General features: G+C 40.7%; 1 protein-coding gene across 4 annotated transcripts in view; it reads right to left on the bottom strand.

The window, feature by feature from the left end:
• Positions 1 to 21671, bottom strand: part of ATRX (ATRX chromatin remodeler) — a 327972-nt gene that overhangs the window by 52406 nt on the left and 253895 nt on the right. For all 4 annotated transcript variants that reach the window (XM_029607651.1, XM_029607652.1, XM_029607653.1 and 1 more), the window contains 3 exons: positions 8268 to 8421; positions 6185 to 6285; positions 800 to 908 (listed from right to left, as the gene is read on the bottom strand). In XM_029607651.1, coding sequence (XP_029463511.1) covers positions 800 to 908; positions 6185 to 6285; positions 8268 to 8421 — 364 coding nt within the window. The remainder of the gene's footprint in view (positions 1 to 799; positions 909 to 6184; positions 6286 to 8267; positions 8422 to 21671) is intronic.

The following is a 21671-nucleotide window of genomic DNA, read 5'->3' as shown; positions in this document are numbered from 1 at the left end:
GCTGCTTCTTGGCAAAAGCTGGATGCACCATCTAGGGCTCCTCCTCAGAAACGTTTGGGGACAGTAATCTTCATGTGGAAACTAACCATGATTTGCGATCAATCCTTACAAGCCTGTTTGAGAGCCTTATCTTTTTGGGGCAGGATCAGTGCACTCAATTTGTTGTCCATGCTATGTTTTTTGGCGACGCTACTTCCTGCTTATGATTACATAAAGGCTAAGGGGGTCAATGTGGGAGTTAATTAGGAAAAAGAGTGAACTATACAGTCTATATTGCTTGGCCTATCTGTGTTTCTGATATAGACAGAGACTGTTGCTGTTTTGAAAGCTTTTTTTTTTTTGTGATGTTGGTTCAATAAAAATGTGAATTTAAACTTCACTGCAAAGAAAGAAAACTCCTAAAAAAGGTAATACTTAACTACTTAACTCAAAAACTTTAATACCAACATTTGATGCTGTGTGCAAAAGAGCTTTGAGGGATGATTACACATGGAATAAAAAGCAACTCTTGTAATGATATCCTGTATCTTGAGCCATGCTAAAATACCCTTTGAGAAATGAGGGTGTATTTTCTTCTTGTTACTCTCTTTCATATGGGTTAGTTTATTTACGGCATACAGGATTAACAAATATCCAGCTTTGCAGAGGATATACAGAAACCCCAATAACTCTCAAAGAGTGCTTCTATTATCAAAACTGTCACTGGTTTGCATACAAAGTCATCCTTGATGTATGATGAAATGGGAAAACACAAGTCACTTAAGTGGCAATAAAATAGGAATATTAACATATACCCTACCTTACGTTTGTTTCATCATTGAACTCCTCTGCCCATTTCTTCCTGGTCTGTGCAGTGGTAGAACCATCTAATCGATAGTAATCAATATTTCTAAACCACTTTCCTTCACCTAGAAAAAGTTCAATAAAAAAAACTCAGTGGTTCAAATATTATAATAATTTACATAAAATTCATACCATTATAATATCCCTATTCGGGGATCAGGGACTCGCAGATATTAGTCCCACTAGGATGAGGGCCGGAGGTGAAGATGTCCAAAAGCCTCCCTATATCATCTTCTTTTTGCTTCATAAACCACTTTTTGAAATTACTGCAATTTCATGAGAAATACCACAGTGAAGTAAAAAGAGATACTACTCTTTAAGATTAGTTAATAGCTATTTCCAGTGATGGAGGAAATCTTATTCACCAGGCACAGGATTGGTTAGATGCTCTATTCCAAAACTATTCAACTCTTAAACCTACCAAAACAAGCATCAACTGGTAGTAGACCTTCCTCTGTTCCAGCTCTCTGTTGCGTAAGGGTGTTCCAAACTCCTGCCCCAGTGACTGCAACCCTGCCTCTGGTGTTTATCTCTGCAGCTGGAGGGTGCTTCTGGTTTCTGATCCGCCTACAGCAGCTCGGCCCTCTCCTGCTGACGTAATTAGGGCGGGCTGACAAAGTAGAGGCCTACTACAAACGTCGAGACACCACCAAAAGGGGCTGCTCCATTGGGAGTGCAAGAATGAGGCATTTTTATTGTTATTTCTACCCCTGTCCTTAGTGGGCAAGGAATTGGGGTTGGATTTGTCTAGGTGTATTTTAAAAATATTTTTATATCCTATAAAGCTATAGCGAAGAGTTCTATTTCACCCAGTGTAGTCGAGACCAATTATAAAATTCTGCATCAATGGTACATTACCCCAACCAGATTACATCAGATCTTCCCTGATCAATCAAATCAATGTTGGCGAAAGTGTAATCAGGAGCGTACATTTTCTGATGTATGGTGGTCTTGTCCAAAGATTGTTCTGGGAGTGACAGCTCTGAGCCTCCCTTTTGTATCTGAGATATTTTTCCTATCCCAACACTCAGAAGAGTGGCCCAGAGACCTGAAATCTTTAATCAATCATATATTGTGTGGGGCACATCAAGAATTGGCGGCCTATCGGAAAAGTGACCGTCTCCCCACAAAGGAGACATTACTTTGACACCTGGGGTAGGTACATTATTGGTCATATTTTACTGCTATACAGAAAGGTGCTGTTGCTTATGTTCGGTATGGGAACAGTTTTTGAGCTGGTATAAACTATAAGGCTGTTTCACAACGAATGCCGCCAAGAATGGTATAGCCTGATTTAATTTGCTTTTATTCCTTCACATCACCTTGGATTACGAACGATACAAGAGTTGCTATTTATGTTTTCATTGTCTTTAATTCTCTCACATCATATATTGGAATTTAACTGGGGGATATTCGGAAAATGATGTTAGTATATGTTGGTGACAGTGAATTGATGTTATCCAATGGCTATTGTATGTTATGTCATTATTTTGTTAACATTAAAAAAATTTTTTTAATATAAATAAAAAAATATTTTTATATCCTATTTTATTGTATTTTGATTGTTATATACCACTGAGTTCTCTTTAGGAGGGCGGTATACAAATATAAGTTGTATTGTAACATACGCACCTCTAAAACCACTGCGATAGAGGAAACAACCCTCTACAAGTTAAAACAGGATGAACAATACAGGTTTTATTTAAGTGTCTGATGTGTTCCATTAAAATATAATCTGGACTCGGGCTTTTTCTTATCTAAGAACTGAAAGCACATTATTTCAAAGAAGGTCTTCAATAACTTTCTTAAATAAATAAATAAATAAATAAATAGATAAAGAAAGAAAGAAAGAAAGAAAACCTCCCAAAAATTGTCAAGTTTCTACTTGTCTGGACAGATCTCAGCTAATCCATCTCTTAATTAACCTTAGTACAAAATAATTGCATTTACATATCCACACTCCATATTAATGAATTGCTCGCTGCTAAGTTTTATTTTACCTGTTTCTGATCTCCCTTCCTTATTAGGCATGCCTCAACTGTAGAATATGATTATCGTTGGTTTAATAGTTTTGTTTTATGTGGTATATATAATGATTCCTCTTAATTTCATTTAATTGTAAAGCCTGTTGCTGATTATTGTTCATTGTAAACCGAGGTGATGTTTTTAACGTGCCACGGTATATAAAAAAAGAAATCACTAAATAAATAAATAAAATAAATTTAACTTTTAGGCATCATCTTTAATTACTGAAAGGCTGCAATCATCTACTAAATGCTTGAAAGACTATTTTAAACCTCTCATGGTCTAATCATATTGCAACAGAAATCTAGAACGGTTGCTGGAGTTTAATTAGGCTGGCGTTATGGCCACTTCTTGCCAGATGTATGAAAAGAAAAAACCAGCAGCACATTGAGAAGTCATTTTCCTTCTCACTCCAAGTTATTGATTTCCTTGTTATATGTAACTGCTTTTCTGCACTATTGTTCAAATTGTAAAGTTTTATTATAATTGCACCCCTGTTTCTTGTGAACCAGCATGATGGGACTAGCGTCTCCAAAGCCTTCACTTAAATTCCCATGCTAATTATAAAGTACCAGACATTAATGTTTCACTTGTATATTACGTCATGTTCAATGCATACCCATTCATTAATTGCTCTCTGGAAAAATTCCAATGCCTAATTCATAATATTTCCATGTTTAATGTATACCTTTGTTTAATTAACTGTGCACTGTTGATTGTTTACTGTTCTATGTACACCATGTATATGGTAATTCTAATGCTGGTTATCTGTAAACCGAAGCGATATGTACGAGTACATGATCTTCGGTATATAAAAGTCTTTAAATAAATAAATAAATTGAATGTTGGTATATAAAAAAACTTAAATAAATAAATAAAATAAATTTTCTTCTACTTAAGAACCAATCTTGTGTTTTTGCTGGAGGTCAGGGTTTTGTTTCTGCTCAGAAGAGCACTTGTAGGACACACTATCAACGCCAGCGGAGAGATTATGGGAAAGATCAGGCTTCATCACCGAGAGTCCTTAGTGGGAAACCTTCACTGGAACGGGTGCAGGAAAGACTACAACTCCAGCTCATTGTATACTTGTTGCAGTGGTGGCTTCTTGAACTCCCAAACGACTATGATTTGTAGTTTTAGGAAACACATGACTATAAACCTGTAAATGCTTTAAAAACAGGAGTCTTACAAACAAAACAGCCAGGCTGTTTTAATATCAGACTAAATTCTATACACAATGAAAAAGTTGCATTTAGTCCTGGATGCTCAATTTAAAATGGCCTGTACTCAGGAGAGCCCAAATCGAGTCTTCTAGGGCTGCAAACCCATCAGGTTTTCAGGATTTCCACCATGAATATGCAGGAAATATTTGCATGCCTGACCCCTGACTGCATGCAAATCTCTCTCATGCATATTCACTGTGGAAATCTCCTGCTTGCAGCCCTTGAGGAACAAATTTGGGGATCTCTGGTCTAAAGTTAGTGGTATTTCCACAAACTGAGCATTTAGAGGCCAATATTCAAAACTTCCTAAAATGACTCTCTTACCTGGCTAAAGTTAGCCAGATACGTTCTCCTGGATATTTCATGGGATAAATATCTCGCTGAAAACCCCCAAATAAAATCTTTAGCCAGATAGCTTTAAATCTAACCAGCTATCTTTTGGAATATCGTTTGTTAGATTCAAAGTTATCTGCCTAAAGGTAGCTGGATAATTTTAGACTTAACTGGCTATATTTAAAAGGCATGGGCCTGTGACCCGAATCCCATAACCCCAGTCAGTATGTAAAAAAAAAAAAGTCATAATGCCGGGCCTAGTCCCGCTCCTCAAGAGCACTAAAAATACAACCGTGGGGTCAAGGGTGCCCACTTTCAGCTCTCCTCATTGCTATCGTTTTGGAGCCCTTCGTTACCAGAATAAGGGAAAATTCTGAGATATTTGGTCTGAGTATAGGAGATACCTCCTACAAATTATCCCTTTTTGCAGATATTATTTTATTTGCCTTGATAGATCCCAACATCTCTCTGGACAACGTGGTGAGAGAGATGGGTGCTTCTCGTAAAGCGTCCAGCTTTAAAATAAACTGGGATAAATCGGAAATTTTAAATATATCCATGCCGTTAGATATGGAGAATACTCTGAGACATCCCATAAATTAAAGTACCTGGGGGTTTACTTAGGCAAACACGTAGAGGATTTACTCTCAATTATCCACCCTTGATGAATATCTGGAAAAATGGGAGAATTCTTCATTTTCTTGGCTGGGATGTATTGCTGTGGTTAAAATGAACATACTTCCAAGATTAGGATATTTACTCCAAACTTTACCAATTTCGGTCCCGTATGTTATGCTTAAACTCTGGCAAAGGAGAATTTTTTTTTTTTAATTATATCTGAAGACGCAGACCTCCCAGAGTAAAGAGAAGTGCCCCATCCAACCGTAGTTTCCCTTCTTCACGCGGCCTAACCAGGCCTCAGCTCCAACATGGGATGATCGCCTATCATCCACTGGCGCAGAATACCGGCAGGCTGAGCTCAGCACAGGGGGGGGGGGGGGGGGGTCTATAAGGATTAAATATCAGCAAACCTGTTTGTCTCCATCTGCTGGTTGGTGAGCAAAATACATGCGTCTGGACTGATCTGGCTGAAGAGGAAAATAAAATACCATCCAGAAAAAATGATGACCAGTGGGGCTTAGAAGGGAGAGCAAAATAAAGTCCTTTTGCCAGAATAGAAAAAAAAGGATTGAGGAGACTTGTGTGCCAGCGGCAACTGCATGGAAACTCCCATGCATGCTCAGAAACACCTACTTGGTCTTTCTGAGCTCAGAGCACTTTTCTGTCTGAGCATTGTCGAACGATGCCACCCACTTGAGTGGCCAATTATTGCCCTGCTTATCTATGGAGAAAAACAGTATCAGGAATGGTTTTCTTGTCTAATTGCTTTTACACTTTAGAAGGATTATTGCATGGGTCAACAATGGCATGGTTGTGCAGAGTCATGCAGAAGAACCGAGCTTGATTTCCAGGCTAGGCTTTTGCTTGTCGGACAACCTGAAGGTGCTGTGGGGGCAGGGTGCAAGCTTGCAAAAGAAGAAACGCACAGTTACTAGACTCAGCGTGCACGCACAGAGGGGTTTGGAGGGAGCTGCTGTCTGTGAACTTAATATGCAGCACTGGTTACTCATGCTTGAGATTTTGGCTCTTGATCCTACACAACTCCTGCTATTGGTGTAACAGCAATGAAGACTTAAGTCTCCACTCTCTTGGAGATGGGGAGGAAGACAGAAAATTAGCAGGTAAACCACAGAACATACCTTTATAAGGAGATGGTTTCTCTTCCGATTCTGCCTTATTTGCCAGATCTAGGAAGTCTTCTATTAAATCCAGTGATATCAGTGACTGGCTAAAGACTAGACTAAAAGAGAAACAAAATGAAATGCTAGATTTATCCCTAGATACAATTTCTGAAAGGTTTCTTTCTAAATAATAGCACCTGCCACTAACACAATGTGTTCTTTAGTCCAACCTTACTTCAAAATGTATAAAATACATGCCAGCCTAGTGTTCTGCAGAGGCCCTGGATTTAATTCCCGGGTCTAAGTCTTCTATTCCCAGTAGGGCTGAGAATACTGAAATAATATCCACAGTCCCTGAGAGGAGAGGAGTCTCTGCCTTTGGTCAACAGTGACACCTATTGGCCAATCTCAGGGTGCATGCATGAGCCACAATCTATGACCCCTGGCCTGGGACCACCACTACAATGGCTGGGGAACACGAGAGTGATAAAATTGGGGGGAAATCACCAGGTAGTTCCAAAGAAAGACCATTAGTGCTGTGTTCCAATAGAGTTTGGTTTAGTCGAGCTGGACAATCAAAAGAGCAATAGGAAACAGTGTCCAAAAAATAAATATACATAATGAGGCCGATACTCAGTGCTACTTAGATGGATAAGTACTTTTCTGGCTAAGGGTGGATGTATTATGAGCATTCCAGCTGCTTATTTGGCTAAAACAGCTGGATAAGTAGTGATATTCAAAATCATTTGGATAAGTTAGAATTGAACAGGTCTAAAGTTAGCCAGAAAAGATTTAACTGGCTAATTAGCAAGTTCATTGGGGATTTATTTATTTTATTTATTTATTTAGATTCTTTTAATATACCGATGCTCAAGACGAAGTCTTATCGTACCGGTTTACATCATAACCGGGGGAAAACCATTTAACTAGAAAGAAAGTTACAATAAACAGGGTGTACAATTCAGGGCCATTAAGAGAGAAAGAACTAGTTTAACTTAACGCTACCTAAAGGAGTAGTGCAAAAAAGCAGAAAACAATTGACTAGCTTGGGGTGCTGATTTAGCAGCTAATTTAAATAAACAGTTCGAGCATAACAGTTCCTTTGGATAAGGGGCAGAGGAGGCAGCCGGAAGGGGCGAGGGAGGGCAGGGGCAGTGGGTAAAGTGTCCAGGTGAGGAGCAAGGTAATAAGGAAGAGGTGTGAGAGTCAATGCTAGTTGGGGAGTGATTCTTCAGGGGAAGGCTTGAGAGAACAGCCAGGTTTTTCAGTTTCTTTCTAAAGGCGAGATGGCATTGTTCCTGGCGTAGATCCGGGGGTAGAGAATTCCAATGATATGGTCCAGCGGTGGCATAGCCAGGGGTGCTGAATATCGCTTGTAAGCTAAACTGGTTAATTTAAACGTTTATCTTTGAATATTGAGCCTAATGGGTGACCTGTGGCCTTTACAGCAGATTATGCTAGGCATCTGACATCTAGTAAATGCAGATTCACCCATTCTTCACAAGCATCACTGACAGCAATATCTAGGAAGCTGGCTCATTTTATCACTAAACCCTCATGGATACTGATTGTCTCCCTGGTCTCTTCAAGCACACCAAAGTGCTTTTTTGTAACTCCTCCCAGTGATTCATGGAGTTGCCACTTTATGGGATGACCCTTCCTTGTCAGTGACCACTACTCCCCTTGAATCTCCCATCTCTGGAATGCTCTTGATAAATCAAAGTAAAGCGAGTGTAAAGCATTAAGGTATAGCATTCTTTACATAATTCTTATTGGTCACTGCAAACATTCCCAAATTCAAGTATGTGGTACTACTACTTTAAAACCCACAGAAAGCCAAATCCCTGTTCCCCGCTGCAACTACTAGACTACACCCTCCTCCCAAACGTGAAATTCACAGATCAACTTAACCACCAGATTTCACGTATTTAGAAGAAAAAGCCCTAACATTTATTTATTTTTAATTTTTATATACCGGTGTTCCTGTATGCAATACAAATGACATCGGTTTACATTGAAACAGAACATAAAAATTTGCCTAGAGGCGGTACATGGGAGAAGGTAACATATCCTTTCCATTAGCTTACTGAAAGCCACTTACACTTTGTTTCCCAGCTCTTCTGCCATACGGAGGATTTCAAAGAGGAGAGTCATTTTCCCAGAATGCTCCAGCATTTCCGCATCTGCTTCAGTGACAAAATCTTTGTACCAGTCTGGAGATGGGCTGTTGGGGTTGGAAGACGGTGTAGCTTTGCCAGTGAGACAAAACAGAAAAATATGTGGTAAAGTTACATGAACTTGACTTAAACAAAACAAAAAAAAACCCAATAAGACTTGAAACTACCTGTTTAGCTTTTATAGCTATTTAACACCCACACTATGTAATACTCTTTCATTAGTTCTTAGGCAGGAACATTATTTACAATTTCAGAAAGGGTGTGAAGCCTGGCTTTTCAAACAACTTGACAACAGGCTTGCACACCTCACTATTATACTGTTTTTACATTCCACTAAGAGCCTTGACAGGGTGACAATTTATCATAGTTTTACTCCTACCTTTCTGCTGTATTTACATGATGTTTTATTATTGTTAATGATTTTCTGGGTTGTTTATTTTTCTTTATATCTTTGAGACTCACTATTTTATTATTGGTTAAATGTTTTATTGATTTACTGTCTTATTTATTGTTGGTATTATTTTTACGTCTTTCTTTATAAGAACATAAGAAAATGCCATACTGGGTCAGACCAAGGGTCCATCAAGCCCAGCATCCTGTTTCCAACAGTGGCCAATCCAGGCCATAAGAACCTGGCAAGTACCCAAAAACTAAGTCTATTCCATGTTACCATTGCTAATGGCAGTGGCTATTCTCTAAGGGGCGGATTTTAAGAGCCCTGCTCGCGTAAATCCGCCCGGATTTACGTGAGCAGGGCCCTGCGTGCCGGTGCACCTATTTTACATAGGCCTACCGGCGCGCGCAGAGTCCCGGGACTTGCGTAAGTCCCGGGGTTCTCCGAGGGGGGCGTGTCGGGGGCGGTCCCGGTCGTCGCGGCGTTTCGGCAGCGTTTTGGGGGCGGGTCGGGGGCGTGGCTACGGCCCGGGGCGGTCCGGGGGCTTGGCCGCGCCCTCCGTACCCGCCCCCAGGTTGCGGCCCGGCGCGCAAGAGGCCCGCGGGGATTTACGCCTCCCTCCGGGAGGCGTAAATCCCCCAACAAAGGTAAGGTGGGGGCTTAGACAGGGCCGGGTGGGTGGGTTAGGTAGGGGAAGGGAGGGGAAGGTGAGGGGAGGGCAAAAGGAAGTTCCCTCGGAGGGAACGGGGGTAGGCTGCGCGGCTCGGCGCACACCGGCTATACAAAATCGATAGCCTTGCGCGCGCTAATCCAGGTTTTTAGCAGATACGCGCGACTCCGCACGTATCCACTAAAATCCAGCGTACTTTTGTTTGCGCCTGGCGCGCAAACAAAAGTAGGCCTATTCGCGGAGTATGAAAATCCGCCCCTAAGTGAACTTAATAGCAGGTAATGGACTTCTCCTCCAAGAGCTTATCCAATCCTTTTTTAAACACAGCTATACTAACTGCACTAACCCCATCCTCTGGCAACAAATTCCAGAGTTTAATTTTTGTATAAACAACTTTGATATCCTGATGCAACTACGGTCAAATCAAACTAAACTGGTTAAGTGACATTCTTCAAAGATGAGAGTTATTACATCTTATTGTGCCCTTCCCTGCTTGGTCTAAAATGTATGAGTGCAGAGCATTAACTACATTTTCTAGCTCTGTAGCCTTCTGGATCTTTCTGATTGCAATGCCAGGTAGGAAAACTAAGAGCAGAAAACCATGGATTGCTATTGACCTATTAATTACAAAAGGAATGATGCATTCTGAGGCTGTGTTCTTCTGTGCTAGACTACATAGGTTTCATAACCAAGGTACTAAGAGCAACCACATCATTTCATGGCTGAAACTGCTAAAGTCCGGGACTCTAACTCAACTCCAACTGATATATAAAGTGAACCAAGAATAACCAGAAAACTGTTGTTCTGTTACACAATAAGGTCTGAAAAATAATAAGTGTACTTGTTTTCTAGTAAAACTTGATTATAATCATCTCCTGGTAGTGGGAACAGTGTCATCCTTTTCTTCTATTGCAAGCCAAAGCAAAGCACAAATGAATAAATGTTGGAGGTCACCTCTGTTTATTTTATTTAAATTCCTTTCAGAGATTTCTGTCTGTAGTTTTAGTCTGCTCTCCAGTGATATTAATACAGCTTGCAGTTGCCACTTTCCTCGACATAAATCTTATGCCAGCTTAAATTTCTGATCTTAATCCTTGCGGCTGAATTTGCAAACTTTCTCCAGAACAGAATGGGTACTTTTTTTTTTTTTTTTAATGTATGGATAAGATTTACCAAAGCACTAATAAAAGCAGAATAACCAGTTCCTCAAAATACTGGTAAGCAATGTTAACTCTACGTCCCTCCCTTCCCCCAAAACCATCACATAAAACACCAACAGAGTTAGTACAGGGCTTTCAGCAGTGAAATTACAACAGCGGCTTGCCAATTGGATAGAAAAGGCAGCAGCTTTATTCAGAGCAGAGATAATTGCCAAAACAAGCTACAACCCCCACTCCACCACCTGCCGTAATACCAAGCAAGGCATTATAACCCGATCTCCCACCTTGTCCCCAGCAAGGGGGCCTCCGAAGCACAAAGATGCCACACCAAGCACTGCCCAAGGCGCCAGTCTACTGCTGACCTGGACCACGCTGCACCCCTGCACCGTGTCAAACCTCCCCCACCAGCTCAGATACCTGCCAGAGGCATCAGGTAAGGCATGCCCTTGCCTCATGTCACTCCACTAACGTTTAGCTGCGGCCAATGCTCCTACCCCCAAAAAAGGTCTTCCCAGGCCTCCGTAGTGCATTGTTGAATATATCATAGCCAATGTCTGCCAAATGAACTTTGTCCGGCCTTCACATTGGACATCCACCCACTAGTGCCGGATTTGACATCAGAGTCTGCATGCCCACACACTGATCTGGAGGTTGATCTTCTTGCGCCCACCCCCCCTTCTCCACAGCTTCAAATTGCTCAATTCTAGGCACAAAATGATATCAGACCATAAAATATGAAAGTGCAGGAACTAGGAGGCCAATTCAGCCAAGTGAGCTTTAATCCTTTTAATCAACTGCTTACTCAATAGGTTACCCAGGTCATTGCCCCCCCTCCCCCCAGATGTATTATGAGGGCATTGGGGCAGCTCAACAGGTAGAGAAGGGGTAACAATCGCTCCCAGTGTATACCTCGCTTGCCCATCAAAGTCACAATAAGCTGCGAGGCGCCAATCCCAAATAAGGTCCATAGGGGCGATCATGTGCCCTCCTAGAAGCTCAGTATACAAAAGAACGGCCAATAATTCATGCAGTCCACTGAATCCAGCTCCAATCTGCAATGATAGCTAAGTGTTATGATTGGGTAATCCAACCTGTCAAGTATTAACTGCAGCAGACCACCAGCTCCCTATCTGATGTATGGTATCAATCCGTAAACCTGCCTGTGCAGAAACTCGCTCCAATACTGAATGAGGGAGTGGTGAATTTATTGGCATCTAGGCCCATATTCCTTACTGCCAATCTAAACTGGTATCTTGTCATTAGGACCTGGTCAGCATGCACAAGTAAATGTATCCTGCCACAGGGCCGAACGGCCAAGTACTTATCCATGTTCTGCCTGAGGCAAGTGGTGCATGACACGATACACTTCAAGGAGAGGATTATGCCCACTTGATCTATTTTTGACTTGTTTATCTTTAATCAGAGCGCTTGGGCTGTACAAGTTAGTTCCGCAACAGGATGCAACTGGCACCTGTATAGTTCTTGGAGGAGGCCGCAGACTCGCTCATAAGAACATAAAAAATTGCCATACTAGGTCAGACCAAGAGTCTATCAAGCCCAGCATCCTGTTTCCAACAATGGCCAATCACCTGGCAAACACCCAAACACTAAGTAGATCCAATACTACTGAAGCCAGTAATAGCAGTGGCTACTCCCTAAGTCAACTTGATTAATAGCAGTTAATGGACTTCACCTCCAAGAAGTTATCCCATCCTTTTTTAAACCCAGCTACACTAACTGCACTAACCACATCCTCTGGCAACAAATTCCAGAGCTTAATTGTGCACCGAGTGAAAAATAATTTTCTCTGACTAGTTTTAAATGTGCTACTTGCTAACTTCATGGAGTGCCTCCTAGTCTTTCTATTATCTGCAAGAATAAATAACCGATTCACATCTACCCATTCTAATCTCTCATGATTTTAAAGACCTCTATCATATCCCCCCCTCAGCTGTCTCTTCTCCAAGCTGAACAGCCTTTCCTCATAGAGGAGCTATCCATCCCCTTATTTTGGTCGCCCTTCTCTGTACCTTCTCCAGTGCAACTTTATCTTTTTTGAGATGCGATGACCAGAATTGTACACAGTTGTTGATGTGCGGTCATCATGGAGCGATACAAAGGCATTATGACATTTTCCATTTTATTCATCATTCCCTTCCTAATTCCGAACATTGTTTGCTCTTTTGATTGCCACAGCACACTGAGCCGACGATTTCAATGTATTATCCACTACGATGCCTAGACCTTTTTCCTGGGTGGTAACTTCTAATATGGAACCTAACATCGTGTAACTACAGCAAGGGTTATTTTTCCCTATATGCAACACCTTGCACATGTCCACATTAAATTTCATCTGCCATTTAGATGCCCAATCTTTCAGTCTCGCAAGGTCCTCCTGCAATGTATCACAATCTGCTTGTGATTTAACTACTCTGAATAATTTTGTATCATCTGCAAAGTTGATTATCTCACTCATCATATTCCTTTCCAGATCATTTATAAATATATTGAAAAGCACCAGTCCAGATACAGATTCCTGAGGCACTCCACTGTTTACCCTTTTCCACTGAGAAAATTGACTATTTAATCCTACTCTCTGTTTCCTGTCTTTAAACCAGTTTATAATCCACAAAAGGACATCACCTCCTATTCCCATGACTTTTTAGTTTTCTTAGAAGCCTCTCATGAGGGACTTTGTCAAACGCCTTCTGAAAATCCAAATACACTACATCTACCGGTTCACCTTTACTCCACGTTCATTAACCCCTTCAAAAAAATGAAGATTTGTTAGGCAAGACTTTCCTTGGGTAAATCCATGCTGACTGTGTTCCATTAAACCATGTCTTTCTATATGCGCTACGATTTTCATCTTTAGAATAATTTCCACTATTTTTCTGGCACTGAAGTCAGGCTCACTGGTCTATTATTTTCCTGGATCGCCCCTGGAGCCCTTTTTAAATATTGGGGTTACATTTTTTCTCAGGCACACAGAAACTCTAAAGAATATATCCCACTATTTCATCTCTCTCCAAACTTTAAATCCTAAGATTTCCCCAAGTTATACTTACCAATCCTCTTCAACCACAATTAAGATGATCTTCACTCAAAGGATTGAAAGGTTTGAGATTCGTGCATCTCCTCTTCTACTGCAAAGGGTGAGGGGCCTCTGGAAGCTGGGCCTGTAGAGTTCAAAGCCTGGATTGCTCGCTGGACCTATGGAGTCCTCTCCTGGGGGATGCTGGAAGCAGCATGCAGATGAGCCTTTCGGTCTTCTACTGCAAACAGTGCAGGGCCTCTGGAAGCTGGGGCTGTGGAGTTCAAAGCCTGGATCACTCACTGTGATCCCTGGAATCTTCTCCCAGGGGATGATGGGAGCAGTATGCAGATAAGCCTTCCAGCATAAAGCGCCAAAAAAAGCCAGTGAGAAGATTAGGCATAAGTTGGTTTCAATCTCAGAAGAGTAGATGGATGCCAACAGAACCCATAATTTAACCAGTAAATCATACTTAATTGGAAGCTGTGAGTCCATCATAGACCCAGACTATCTCAACCAGCCAACCAACAACTTCTTTAACAGGAAGAAATTGGTGGGATCCCCCCCATCTGCATGCCTTTGTAAAAAAGAAAAAAAAAGGCCAGGCCTGCTAGGTTTCTAACCACTGAGCCTCTAGAAGCACCCACGTCTTTGGCCAAGGAGATGTACTTAACCATCAGGCCCTCCGGCACCGGCCCTGCAACCCAGCCATTCTAAATCAGGATCAGCTCATGTGCTCATAACTCCTGCAGTATGAGGTCCATGTAGCAGGAGCCAAAAATTCCTTAGTAAGTCAATAGTGGTTGGAGACCAATCACATACAGGTAGAGTTCCAAGTTCGTCTGCCGTGGGTACCTGCTTACGAAAAAGCCCACTTAACATGAGATAAGGAATCAATAATGCCATTACAAACCTCTGGGACAAATCTCTCCCTGACTGTGGCTTTGATGTGCAAGCCAGTGAGGACCACCTCTCTTAGCAGGGTGACCACCCTGGGGGCATTTTGCTAACTGCCTGTTCAAGCCCTGGACCACTGCTTGGTTATCACACCAAAATAAATATGCTTGTCCCTTAACATTTCGCTACATAGAACCCGGGTTATCAGAATGAGAAACACTTCCAGCAATGTGATGTTCCAAGTTAATCCCACTTCAACCCAGGTGTCTGGCCAGGGCATGGCGCACCATAAGCCAATAACCCAAACCCTCTGGAGAAAATTCATTAATTTTCCTCTCTGAGATAGCCACGGCTTCGGTCCTCTAAACTTATTTATTTTTATTTATTTATTTAAATTCTTTTACTATACAGATACTCAAGACGAGGTCTTATCGTACCGGTTTACAATAGAACAGGGGGAAACCAATTAACAACTATATAGAAGGTAAAGTTACATTAAACAGGGAGTGAAAACTTGGGAGCTGGAAGACAGGAAAGATTTTAAACAATAACAACTGGAGAGTGATAAAATAGTCAATGAAAAACAATAGAGTAGTGAGACATAAATAGATTGATAGAGCTCGGCTGTAGATTTATCTTAGGCGATTATTAACATAATATATCTAGTGGAAGGAGGAAACATGGAGAGGTAAGCAAGGGGGGGTGGCAGGGCAGGGACTGAAACGGGGAGGGGGGAGGAGTTAGGGAAGAGGTTGGAGGGTGAGAGTCAATGTTGGTTGATAAAGGTTCCTTCAACGGTAAGCTTGTGTGAACAGCCAGGTTTTCAGTTTCTTTCTAAAGGAGAGATGGCATTGTTCCTGGTGTATATCTGGGGGAAGCAAATTCCAATGGAGCGGACCCGCAGTCGAAAGTGCTCGCTTATGAATGGAGTTGTGGACCGAGGATTTGTTAGGGGGGGCCTTGAGAGAACCTTTGTAGGCGGATCTGATCGGCCTTGCGGAAGTATGTAGTTCGAGAGGGATGGCGAGTTGGAGTGTGGATTGCTGGTATACGGATTTGTGGATGATGGTGAGAGCCTTGAATAGTATTCTATATTGGATGGGTAGCCAATGTAGGATTTTTAGGATTGGTGTGATGTGGTCCTTGCGACGTGTGTTTGTAAGGATCCTGGCCGCTGCGTTTTGCAGCATCTGTAAAGGTTTAGTAGAAGAGGCAGGAAGATCGAGTAGTAGAGCGTTGCAATAGTCGATCTTTGAAAACAGTATGGCTTGCAGCACTGAACGGAAATCCTGGAAGTGTAAGAGCGGTCTTAGCTGCTTCAGGACCTGTAGCTTAAAGAAGCATTCTTTAAGCTACTTAAAAGTTAATCTTGATTTTTTTTATTAACTTCATCTTCTACTTTAATCTGATGAGTCTGAATTTTTTCAATCTGAAGTACGCGTTTTTCTGTTGCATTTATTACCTCTTTATGCTTCCCCAATTCAGTAGTATTTTGTACTAGCGAACTGGACGTTTTAATCACTACTTCAGTTAGATTATTTATTGAAGCATCTATTTTTGCCATATAATTCCACAGGGTTTCCAAGGTAATAATTACAGGTTTCTTTGGTAGATTATCTGTTTTAATTATTACACTAATATTTTCCTGTTCTCCTGTTACAGAATCTAAACACCTTGGTGTACTAGTCTCTTTTGGCAAAATAAAAGATTAGAAAATCTAGAGAATACAGTAAGATCATAGAATTTGAGAGTTAATAACTTTCCATTAATTAAGAAAATAGACCCACTGGAATTATTCAGGAATTATTTAATGCAAATTTTAAAAATACCTGAAAAAGCTTTACCGGTAATAGTTAAAGCTTTTTATTTGGGGAGCAAAAAGACAGTCTGAATTGGGAAATACAACAGAAAATGTTAAAGGAAAAATAATTGGTAATGATTCTATTGACTTATCTGATTTGCTACAGAAATAAGATCTAAGGAGACTCTTTTGGTTTAATTTGCTTTTTCCACAGATAGGGATAACATAATGAGGTCATTTTTTCGAAATAGAACATGTACTTTTTATGGCCAAGAAGTATGGATTTTCCCTGATTTAATTAGATCTACTCAAATCCGTAGAAGAAACGTTTTACAATATAGGAAGATAGTAGTGGATAAAGGGGGATATTTTAGTTTAAAATACCCTTGCAAGTGTATTGTAAAATTGGAAGGGAAAACATATTCATTTATAGATCCAGTTGGTCTTAAAGATCTCCTCGAAGAGAAATAAGACCGGTGTTTTAAATAGAATTGGGTCCTAAATGTATAATTGCCCAATGTTTATTATTACCTTTTTTCTGTTTGTAAATGTGAGGATTTTGCTAATATTTCCTTTTATAATCATTTATGACAGAGGTTTAATAAGGAATTAATGTAATTGTTGAAGATAATTCTTGATTTGATTACTCTATAATTAACAGCTGTCAAGATGATGTTTCATTATATGTTGTTTATTGTAATAATGTGAAAAGCAATAAATAAAGAATTAAAAAAAAAAAAAGTTAATCTTGAAAATCTGAGGCCATTTGGTTCACCAGAAATAATGATCCAGTGGACTTACCTACTCCTATCATGGCTGGAACTTCAATACCTCTGAAGAATACAGTCACTTTTTTTGGAGTACAACTAGATTCTTCACTCATATTCTCTTCATGCTCTAGTTCAGCAATCCTTTTTTTTTTTTCTTATGGTTCATTAGAAGACTCAAACCATTTTTAGAAATTAAGGACTTGAACACACTCACCCACTCTTATACTCAATAGTCTAGACTATTGCAATGCCATACTATAGGGACTCTCTTCCAAACAAGTTCGCAGACTTCAAACAGTACAGAACACAGCAGCTAAAATAATCTTCGGTAAGAGGAAATTTGATCATGTCACACTACTTCTCATTGAACTTCATTGTCTTCCAGTGTCTTATGGAATTAAATTCGAGATTGGCTGTCTAACTTTCAGGGCCTTTCGCTGGGGTACTCCTTCATATTTGTCCAATCTTCTTCTCCCATATTTACCTACACATGCTCTACGTTCCTCATAACAAAAGCTTCTAGTTCTCCCCTCATCGAAACTAATGACTGGAACACACTCGTGAAATATGCTTTTATCATTTGGTGCCCAGTCTTTGGAACTCTTTTCCTCTGGTGTTATGCTTTGAAAAAAAAACTATGCCAAATTTAGGAAGTCCCTTAAAAAACTTTCCTTTTCACAAAGGCCTTCCAAGACAAACTACTCCTCTGATTTTACAGATATCTATGTTCTAAGTATTTATACAGATATTTAATGTTCCTTACTTTTATTTTTTACATTTTATTTTTATGTATTTTCAAATATAACAAGAATCCACTTGTTGGGAAATACAGCTAAACTATGCAGTCATCTAAACAAATACGGATAATAAAACAATATTTAATGTTACAAACTATAGTAAACTATAGAAAGTATCTGTTTTTTTAATCTTTTATTTTCATTGTGTTTTAAGTCAATTTTTTATTTTAATTTTTTAATCTATAATTTGTATTAATTTTAGCTTTAATGTATGGTATGTTTATTTTTTAATTTATGTACACTACATTGATATACTTATGTAAGAATTACGAATCGTCAAGCCTAATAATAACAACCCGAATACATATACAGGTTTCAGAGTGAGAGTCTTTGCCACAAGAACACAAACTCATCCTGTAATGATCCCCATATGGAAATGCTGCGCATATGGCCTTTAACCTTCTCACGAAGTGATGCAGCATGCTGATGCCTACTGTGCTAGCAGCCAGCCTCCTCAGGAACACCTGCCCCATAGGGGATCACTTGACAGGTGAAATTCAATGTGATCAAAATGGCTTGCATGGCAAAGATACGTTTTGTAGCCTTCAATGCCTGCCACAGCATAATTCATAGCTTTGCAATCTTATTGGCTGGAAGCCACAACACCATGTTTGAATCCAACTCAATGCCCAGGAAACAAATGACTATCCGTAGTCCGTAGACTTAGTTTTTGGGTACTTGCCAGGTTCTTATGGCCTGGATTGGCCACTGTTGGAAACAGGATGCTGGGCTTGATGGACCCTTGGTCTGACCCAGTATGGCATTTTCTTATGTTCTTATGTATTCTTGTGCGCAGGGGAAAACCAAAGTCATCAGTAATGAATTAAAATTCCTAAATTTAGACTGGTACATGAATCTGACTCTCTTGGCCCAACAAATAAGAAGTGGTTGAGATAATGTATGATATTGCCTGATCCAGCCTGTTGTGATGTCACCCAATGGAGGAAGGAACTGAAAGGCTTCAAGTAGGCGCATGACAGAACATCCCATCGGCATGCATTTGTGAAAGTAATATTGATCCCAAAACCAAAAGCCCAACAACGGGAAGCTGCTTGGGTGAACAGGAATCAATCTGAAAGCTATCAGTCTTGGCCAATAAGGCACCCATACCACCCTTCTTGAGCAGGGCAATGGCATGTCAAAGGATGATTATTGTACCATGCAGTCTTCAGGGAGAAACTGGTCGTTCATCAATGAGCCTTGAGGGCAGTAGAGGTTCTGAATAAATCAAAACTTGCCAAGCTCTTTCTTGGGGACCCCTGCCAAAGATGATAGGAACATCTTGCGAAAAAGCATAGACAGAAATGGACCAGCATATGTCCCAGAGCCAGCTCCTTATCCAATTTCAGTTGAATGATGTTTATGTGCCACATTGCTGGAAGTCCGCTCCTCCGACCTAACCCTGGAAGAGGATAGGGAATCCTTCATGGAAGCCTTGGATAATCCACCAGGTCTCTCTGCACCTGGGGTAGCAGTCCAGCCAAGGAAACATAGCCAGGTGATTGTGCTTTGCAAAATTGATGACACTGATTTGGATTTTCCATTACTCCCTCTTCTTTGTTTTTGATGCTCTGGGTGACTGGGTGAGGGGCTGCACAGGATGACAAACATACTTGAATTTGCAGTCCTGGAAGCTGTATGCTAATCTGTTGTAGCACCAGCAAATGTTAGGCACCTGGGCTGCCCCAGTGGCCTGTATGGTCAATGAGAAAAACTTCTTAGGTGCCCACATGTACACTCATGTTGCTTGCCTTGCATGGCATCTGCTTCAGCCAAAGGCTGACATCCTACATCCCCCAGAACATGAAACAATTCCCATCTTGTCTTGAAATCTCTCGCCATAATTCAGCTATGTCCAGCAGTCATACTCTTTGTAGGCCTCGAGGATGGTATCTGCATAACTTAGCATGGAGCTGTACTGAGAAGGGTCGTCCTACCCAACAACGGTCATCTTTTTCAGGAATGCACAGATCCAACTGATAATGTTCCTGGGGGCTCTCGTCTGCGCTGGGTATAGCATCCTCATCCTTTGCTTTCTTCAGTGCGCTCCTCCAACACCTTCCCTTCCATGATCCAGAAAATGTCAATGTATGAGCGATTTTGATCTTCCTGCGAAAGAGTCTAGGGACGCTCTCCCAACATTGAGAGTGTGTTATAAGTGCAGGAGGTCCCCTGGATGCCTCCCTGGTCTTGGTCGACAAGAGTCTTCTCAGATGTCTTCAAGGAGCTACCACTTACACTGGTGCTAGCCTTATACTTGCGCTTAGCCTTGCCTTTTTACTTATTTGCCGTCTGCTCTCAATCTGCGCATGTGGTGCTCACAGTGTCCCCTTGAGACGCACCCTCCATCACTTCACCGCTTTGCCCTGCTGCTCCTGCATTGCTGGGACTGACAGAGGTGACTATACACGGATATGGACCAATTTAACTGGTGGATGATGGGAAACCTCAGTAAGTTGCTTTGCTGTGGGGGCATATGCTGGGTCTCTATGCAGAGGCTGCGTAAGGTGGACTAAGGACCCATGCGGCCCTTACTATGTAAATGGGCCCCCGAGGCCTACCCACGTGCCTTTAATGAACTACTCCCATAGCTTCATTAATTTAGTTTAAATCTTATTTATCCAGTAGATCCTTTAGAGTTAAAATAAATACAGTAGAATCAAAAAAGGTTATGTTAACAACTGGAGTACCTCAGGGCTCATCCCTTTCCCTTACGTTATTTAACATCTATATGGCCCCATTGTGTATGTTACTGGCTGGTCTAGGACTAGTTCACTACATATTTGCTGATGTTGTTCAGATACTCCTTCCAATTAAAGATTCATTAGACAACACATTGAATGTGGGATATCTATTCCAGTTCCATAAAACAACTACTTACACGTCACTTCTCTCAATGACACAAAAACAGAGATCCTCTATATTTGTAATAAGGTGACCAAAAAAATGTCATTAGATATTAGTTCAAATCCATCCTCTTTGAACATTAGACAAGAAGTCAGAGTCTTGGCGCTATACTAGACAGCAAACTTCATTTAAAGGCTTTTATAAAAACCGTAATTAAAGACGGCTTCTACAAATTGCAAATTTTAAGGAAATTAAAACCTCTGTTACATTATAACGATTTTCGAATGGTGCTTCAAGCTCTTTTATTGTCTAAGCTGGATTACTGCAATGCACTCTTTTGGGCTTACCGTTATTGTCCATTCGCCCCTTACAACTTTTGCAGAATGCTGCCGCACGTCTGTTGACCAATTCCAAAACATTCGACCATATCACCCCAATCCTAATGAGCCTTCACTGGTTACCCATCCATTTTCAAATTCAGTACAAATGCTTGACTCATTCATAAAACCATCTATGGCAATAACACTGAATGGCTAAATGCATCCCTTCGCATCCACATACCCTCTCGTAATTTAAGGTCCTTAGAAAAAGCACTCCTTCCAGTCCCATCTCCCAAATCAGCACATCTTAATGCAGTCAGAGAAAGGGCCCTCTCTATAGCTGGCCCAAAACTGTGGAACTCTCTTCCACTTAATATATGTTTAGAGGCGAGCATACAACTTTTTAAGAACAGCTAAAAACATGGTTGTTCTCGCAGGCTTTTAATAATGCAGAATGACATCGTTTTAGCGACTCTGCCTGGGAATTTAGATTATGATAAAAATGTTTACTAGCATTATAAACCCTATTTTACCAGTAGCATGATACTTGATGAATTTTATATATTTTAATATTTTGTAAAAATTAAGTATTGACTATTTTATGAGTTTTTAGTATTCATAGGCTTATTTATTTTAAC

This window comes from Rhinatrema bivittatum, chromosome 6, assembly GCF_901001135.1.
Source record: "Rhinatrema bivittatum chromosome 6, aRhiBiv1.1, whole genome shotgun sequence".
Taxonomy (NCBI): Eukaryota; Metazoa; Chordata; class Amphibia; order Gymnophiona; family Rhinatrematidae; genus Rhinatrema; species Rhinatrema bivittatum.
The sequence above is the reverse complement of the archived record's forward strand: the minus strand, read 5'-3'. Positions and strand labels throughout refer to the sequence as shown.